Source organism: Triticum dicoccoides, chromosome 2A (genome assembly GCF_002162155.2).
Source record: "Triticum dicoccoides isolate Atlit2015 ecotype Zavitan chromosome 2A, WEW_v2.0, whole genome shotgun sequence".
NCBI classification, from domain to species: domain Eukaryota; kingdom Viridiplantae; phylum Streptophyta; class Magnoliopsida; order Poales; family Poaceae; genus Triticum; species Triticum dicoccoides.
Window position 1 is genome coordinate 571,253,525 of NC_041382.1, and position 7,464 is coordinate 571,260,988.

At 43.0% G+C, this 7,464-nt stretch overlaps 1 protein-coding gene across 1 annotated transcript in view; it reads right to left on the reverse strand.

The window, feature by feature from the left end:
* Window positions 1-637: 637 nt before the first annotated feature.
* The window catches only part of LOC119355449, a 7,186-nt gene continuing 359 nt past the window's right edge, over window positions 638-7,464 (reverse strand). Inside the window, exons 2-4 of the mRNA XM_037622254.1 lie at window positions 6,439-6,691; window positions 3,771-4,908; window positions 638-3,343 (exon numbers count right to left, since the gene is read on the reverse strand). Coding sequence (XP_037478151.1) covers window positions 932-3,343; window positions 3,771-4,908; window positions 6,439-6,599 — 3,711 coding nt within the window. The 5' untranslated portion in view covers window positions 6,600-6,691 and the 3' untranslated portion in view covers window positions 638-931. The remainder of the gene's footprint in view (window positions 3,344-3,770; window positions 4,909-6,438; window positions 6,692-7,464) is intronic.

A 7,464-nucleotide genomic window follows, 5' to 3' on the forward strand; every position in this document is an offset into this window, starting at 1 on the left:
TTTATATAAAATCCGCTGTGTTTACATGAATTTTAATCCAATTTATTAAAAAAGTGTTTTGTTTACATGAATTTTAATCCAATTTATTAAAAAAGTGTTTGAAATATATGCGGGCAGCATTAGATAGCGGTCTGGAGATACCATAAGGGCCTCTTCAGAGTCTACCATAAGGGCCTCTTCAGAGTCCCTCCGCTCCACCACTCCACTCCCGGAGCAGGTGGAGCTGCAATTCAAAATCGTGGAGTGAGCAAATAGGTACTCCACAGATCCTTAATTCTGGGGAGCCGGTGGATTGCCAAACTCCCAAGTTTCAGATAGCAATCCCTCAAAAAAGTCAGTTAGCAACAATGGTCGAACCAAACTATAAATTGGACGCTTAAAACATTAGAAATTGGAGCATTTTTCTCTTGAAACATGATTTGCCTCACAAAGGACATCGGTAGCTACTCCAAATTAGCTCATAAACTGGATAAATACAGTTGTGCAAATCGCTTTGTTATTCTCCGTGTAATGCAAATTAGTTCATTATGTTATATTGGCAACATATACTGCAGTTGCACCAGGTACCACAAACTGGCGACGAACCTCCCAGGGAGCAGAGCGGAAGATAAGTACCAAAAAGAAAGAAGAGGAAAACTGGCCAGTAATTGTAATATTATTGGCTTATTTGATAAATAGTGAAATGTATGCTTGGTCACTATTGGAAAAAATACCATGCTATAATGTACTGCAACTTTGCAGAATGTAATTAAAACACTTTGAGGGCAAATATGTGTACCTGAAAAGACAACTAAAGAAAGCAAATCTATGTGGAAAAAAAATTCCTGTTGAGAGTCAGGCATCTTAAGACGGGTTCATCACTGATCCCAGTATTTTAGACCCATCACAAATCTCATTTCAAGTTCTCTTGGTCATTTGGGTTACTGAGTAGTCACCGTAAATCCTGCGGATAGTAGACATGTGGGTTTATGTAACCTTGTGGAGGCTGGACACGAGACGGGGTGAGATGTAAGGATTGGCTATATCTGACTTGCTGCCTTTGAGCACCAAACATTGGGAAAACAGGCATCGATCCAGCAAAATTCTCCCTTGGCAAAATTTGCATCGGGGGTGGATGGCAGTAAAATGGCCTGGGCCCAAAATTGTTTGGGACGGAGATTGATGTTGGATAGGTTCCAGTGGGAGGATGCATACTGACTTGTGGCTCACTTCTGCATTCAGGAGGATCATCATTAATCATGATAACCTCTTTCATCATGTAGGTAGGGTGATGCATGACTGGAGCAGGGTTCCTGTATGGTTTCTGCAGAGAATGATGATTAGATTGCACCATGAAACCACCATGCATTGGAGGCCCAACAAAGTTGCCAGCTTGAACACTTGGAAGAGGAATCTGGTGACTCCTTGCTGATGGAGTTCTGTCGATGAATGCAGAATGACTATGTTGGTAGTCTGGAGGCACAAAACTAGCAGGTGGCATGTAATTCCCTCCCAGCATGTAGTCTGGCTTTGGAGCTTGAGGACGCCCACTCTCCTGGCTGTTCATCACCATCAAGTTCTTGCCCATCAGTCTCAACATAGGACTAGGCGGCGAAGGAAGCTGAGTTTGCAATAATGGTCTGATACAATCTGTCGCATAAGACAGGGAGCTCATGGAAGATTCAGTTAAAACTTTGCCAGTTAATAGCTGACCATGTGAATCTAAGTAAGGGTTTGAATTTGTGTCTGTTCTTTGGTATGTGCTGAAAGATGATGATGTCCGTAAACCCATGTGCAATTGTGGAACTTGTTTTCTAGCAAAAGTGTCAGATCTGGCTGTTGAACTTTCATGGTCTAAGTGAGGCTCCCTGGAGATGCTCTCACGACAAGAGCAGCAATACAACTTCTCCTTAGCCAACTGTTCACCTTCTCTAGCTGGAGGCATCGACTTCGTCTCCTGATTTGAGCTCCCAGACATGCTCTTTTCAAGTGTCCTAACCTTTACGGTCGATTGGCCTGGTCCTGACTCTTCATTTCTTGAACCATTCAAAGCAACTGGAGAAGACATAGTTGAGGCAACCGAAATAGGAGAGTCTGATGAGTCCCGACCAAATGCCAAAAAAACATGATCTTGGTTAGAGTCTTCTCTGTTCGACGTTATTGACGAGTTATCCCGAGGAGTTGCAAGACCCATTTCCCTGTTATTAGTTAAGCAGGTGCTAGATTCCTTAGTTGAAGCTGGGTCTACCTGACATTCCTCCATCTCATTATTGGTAACAATGTTTGACACATGAGTATGATGTGTGGATTGCTTAGTGGAGCATTGATCCTGCATTGATGAACTTCCTTTGGGCACAGTTTTGCTATTTTCAAGACTCAAAGAACCACTACTTATTGCACTGCAACAGTCCTCATGAGTATTTCTGGAGACCGAGGTACATTGCATTTGAGTTGCATGTTCTTCACCTTCAGAATCCATATGCATACTTGTTGTTTGTTGTGTCACATCATGCTGATGATCCCCTTGCCCCAATGCCAGCATGTCAGTTCCATAAGAGATATCATTATCTGTGGTATCTTCTTGGGTATGCTTTACAACCTTATCGGATGTGCCATTATTAGTAACGCTGAAGGTATTGTTTACATGTCTGTGATCAAGTTCATGCTCTTGACCAAAATCATTGACTAGCCCACTAATAGAAGGTGAAAAGTCACGCTTGCGAGTCCTCGATACAGATCTGTGTTTTCTTAACACCTTAGAAGTAGACACTGTCCTCTTTGAGTCATCATTACTCAGACCTCTAATGGAAACAGAAAGACAAGGTTCAGAGCATTTTGTTGAGGTGGAATTCCTCACTGTATCATACTTATCAGACCTAGAAGCTTCTCTTCTTCCAATTTCCTTAATTTTTCTCTTCGCAAGAGTAGCAGCTGATCTAGGTACTTTTGGGAAGGCACTGCTGGATGAAGGATTTTCTGATGACCATCTGGGAATTGATCTGAACAATCTTGAAGAAACCCTTTCCTGATCATCATTTTCATTGACTTCCAAAGTGGTGGCTGTCTCTTCTGTTGACCGTGAAGAAAATGCCTCAGTATAACTTTCTGTAATTTGAGGATCATCAAAGCCACCAATCATGCGGCTCCTAGCCAATTTCTTTGTTCCGGGTTTCATGCTATCTGACGATATATTATTTGACTTTCTGCTCAAATTGTTAGTGATACCCGAACGCTTGGAGCACACCCATTGCCTTATAGTTCCCGAACGACCACAACTGCTGCTTTCAGTAGGTTTCTGTGTATGCATGATCGGCTCCTCCTCAGAGGTGTCAACATGGATATCCCCATCTGGGTATAATTCAACCTGGACATGTATCAAAGGAATAAATGAACAGAAATATTATTGAATGAAATAGACTGGAGAGGAAGCTAACATCATATGCGATTTGGTAGATAAATTCAGTAACATAAATAAAAATTCCACCAACCAACATGGCATCTGTAAAATCAAAATGATTCATGAACTAAATTAACCCACAGAGAATGCATTTTGAATACTACTGTGACTTTTCAAGCTTCTCACAGAAGCAAAGAGCTCAAATAAAATTAGCAAGCATGTCAATCAACATAATCTGAACCATAATCTAAGAGGTTTAAGTAATTATGAGTCATGTGCGTGAACTCCAAGGAACCAAAATGGTTTAGGTCCAAGGATAAGGCTATGTAAGCTAAACACAAAACCTACTTAAATTACAGTAAAATATACGCATGAAACTAACTAAATTGTATACCTGAGATTTCAAATGGTTTAGTCGGTTGCACTTCTTTCCATGTACCTTGAACTTTTTATTCCTAAATGATTTAGATTCCAAGGATGTCTTTTTCATCAATGTACTCTTTCCAGTCTGGTGCTTTTCAACTTGCTTTAAACCATCATTGCCCAAGACCAAAGGTGCACCAATAGGCTTGGATAAAATTCTGATTTTTATGCCATTTGAATCAACATAGACATCACTATCTCTTTCACTATCTTTTGCTTCAGATGGTACCACTCGTGGGCTACGGTTCTTAGTGCAAACCACCTTGTTCACAGATGGCACAGACAAATCGATAGCCCAGTTAGTCCCGTTCCTCCGATCAAGGTCATCAAGAGTGTATGGAAGGGCTGTCTTGTAAATGTCCACCATCAGTTGCATCTTCCTCTGCTTCACTTTTGGCTTCACAATAACCGTCTCTACTACTGGCTCGGCATTAGACACAGCATAAAGGCACTGATCTATGTGTGCATTCAAAGTGGTATTTGATGGAGACGAGAAGACTTTGCAAACAGGACAGGTATTTGAAGCCTTTGGATTCGAAACCGAGCTAGAGTTGTATGATAAATCTTTTCTCTGACGGATATCTGTCATAGAGCCTGACTTGACTAGCAACTTGCCCTTCTTTTCTGAAGTCTCACGTGATGAGCCAAGACTTTTCAAATAGGGTCGAGCAACCTCTGTCTGCGAACTTGCTTTGGTGCAAATATTATCTTCCTGATATGCTTGTATAGCCTCACTAGTATGGCCTAATTCATTTATATTTCCACCTTGGTCAGTAGCAGTCTTCCCACCCTCTGTAGGAGTGTATTGAGATGGACCAAGTGACTCATCTGCTGATTGACATGACTGGAGGTTGATACCAGTTGTATTCACATTTGTCAAACCAGCTTCTCTAGCCTTTACCAAATCAACAAAAGCATCGGCTTCTAGGCATGCAGCAGACTGCTCAGAGTCTACGCAAGTATAGAAAGACCTTGACCGGAGCAAATCGGGAGGCTCGAATGGAGGCAGTAGATCTTTAACTCCACGCTTCAAGCAAAGTTCCAGCGACTGCGGGTGGAAAGGCCAACTTCTCTTGATGCCTTTGCTCCTCGAATCAAAAACATAATCTCTGGTAAGATAAAAACAGACGCATTAGCATAAAAAATACTGAAAACATTTCCTTTGAATGATTTGGATGAAAAACAAATTTAAATAAATTTTGTTCAAATGATTCGGATTTAAATTGAATTTATGTTTAACATAAATTCATGCCCAAGTAAGCCAACCTGAACTAGAATACAAATTTCAAAGTGTCACCGCCACAAGGGGATTTATCTTTCTTTAACAACACAGCCACACCTTCCTCTTTAGAATACCGTAAACACTGAAGCTCTTGGAATGAGATGGTGGGTGTTTAGACACAGCAATTCCGGAAGAAAAAAGATAAAACTATACGGAGCCTGACAGAAGAGCCAAGTCCAATAGTCCCCACCCATTGCTCACATGGACGCTATCCCTTGATGATCACAAGAATCCCACAACTGCTATCAGCTCACTCTAAAAAAAGCCGGCTGTGTTCCTTTGTGGCATGTTTGTCATTGGCACTACTTGCCCATAGCCGCATGCGAGGAGACTGCAACCTTTCGCCACACCGCACATGCAAATGGGCAACATACCAGAAAGTGGCACGCAGTCTCCAAGGTGTTTTTGCAGAACCAGCACTACTTGTCATTGGGGATGCCCAGTGGCGGAACCAGCTTGTCGAGCCGGGGCAAGGTCTGATAGTTGCACTCTCGGTGAGCAAATGGCCATAAGAACTGACGTTGAAACCCTGAAGCAGTGATTACACTAGTGGAGGCTTCTCCAGTGGAGCAGCTGCCCAAGCTGGCCGGGCTGTGGCTCCGTCACTCGGGATGTCTTTTCGCATGTCCGCCGTTGGGATATGCTCCTGCATGAACAACCAGCTGAAGAACCAGCAATTCTACAGCACCCACACTTTCCAAACAAGCTTCAAGAAGGGGTGTCTTATTACGCTCTCAAAATATGCCCGATAAATTACTTTGGCATCACATATAATAGAATCCGCTACACCGCATCCAATAGGGTAACCCGGTTCTTGCTTTTACCCCCACGCCACTAACCAGAAGCATTGACACTTCTTCTCCAGTAAACCATATATGCCACGTATATATAGTATTCAAATGGCTTAAGTAATGGTCAACTGGACTATGTCAAAAGGAAGAAAAGGGACAGGAAAACATCAATAAGGAAATAAAATCACCATATCTATTTACAGCATAACATCACTAAGTAGGGAAAAAGATAGGAAAAAAGAAATAAAAGGAAATGTTAGCTGTAAACAGCTGTCAAATTAGATTCATGGAACAAGGAATCCCTTTTGCATGTTTCAGTTTCTTGGATCCTTTCCCCCCACACCCACAGCCAGACAGCCTCATCCCATAGCCAGTCAGACACCCACCACAACAACACAGATTAACCCCATGAAAGCAACAGTGCACACCCAATAATTAATCCGTGCGGTGCGTATGGATCAGAAAGACGCAAATCCACCATTTTAAGAAGATAATAAACCCCAAGCTGCTAAACCGTATCACAAGGTACTAAACCAATAATCAGAAAGGTCCCTCTTATTTCTCACCTTATGGAGAAGGTGGGACACGGTTGGACAAGATCCGCAGGATCTTGGTGTGCCAACTCCGGAGAGTCGGCGGCGTGGAACGTCGCTGGATCAGCACCCACACCCCGAACCACAGACTGGGAGGAGCACGAGGGGCCTGAAGGGTGGTCACTGGATAGCATCGATCTGGTGAATGTAACGAGGTAGTAAGTTCACCCGGTGGAAAGCAAGAACCTTTGCTTCCTTGACTGCCCCCAACTACCTCATCAGGCACCTGCAATTGCAAACAGAAACCAAGACCCATGTTATTTCATGTCCACCCATCAGACGAGCTCTTCTCGGGGAATCTATCGTGTCATTTTATGTGGAGGGGAGATGGAGGAGTGATTGGAGTGGAGAGGGGGAGAGAAGAAGAGGGGTGGAAGACAAGTTACTCTTAGATTAGTCGAAGACAAAACCCACATGAAATATCAGTAGAGTCTAAAGCACAAGTGGGTTGGTGGTCAAATCAAGAAGTGGATCAGTGGGAAGCTTACACAGGTCACACAGCTCTTGCAAGGATTTGCAGAAAGGCAGTATGAGGTAACAAGAGATGAACAGTTGCTAAGCACATGAGGTTAGCTTATCTGGTACTGCTTTGTTGATGGGAAAATAAATAGACAAAAAAATGGAGAAAGGGGGGAGGGAGGGGTAGTTTAACCAGGGAACATATGTGGTGAGAAATCAACACAAGGATTTTGCTGCATAATCTCGGCCTCTCTCTGGCCCAAAAGGGGATTTTTTTTTTCTTCGGCCTGGGGAAATAAAGGAGCACTAGCCTAGCTAGCGAAGCACAAAATTAGAAAGAAAGGGCATAATCCGCACCAAATCTACGAAAGGCGAGCAGGAACCAGACCAAGAACCTTCTCCGTGTGGTTAATTAAGACCACCACAAGCATCAAAGGAAAAATAGCTTAAGATCCAGCATGAACAGCCCGAGAAGAAGAAAAACATCCAAAAGGAGATCCACGCACAGCACAGCCCACGCCCCACTCGTCGCAAGATATG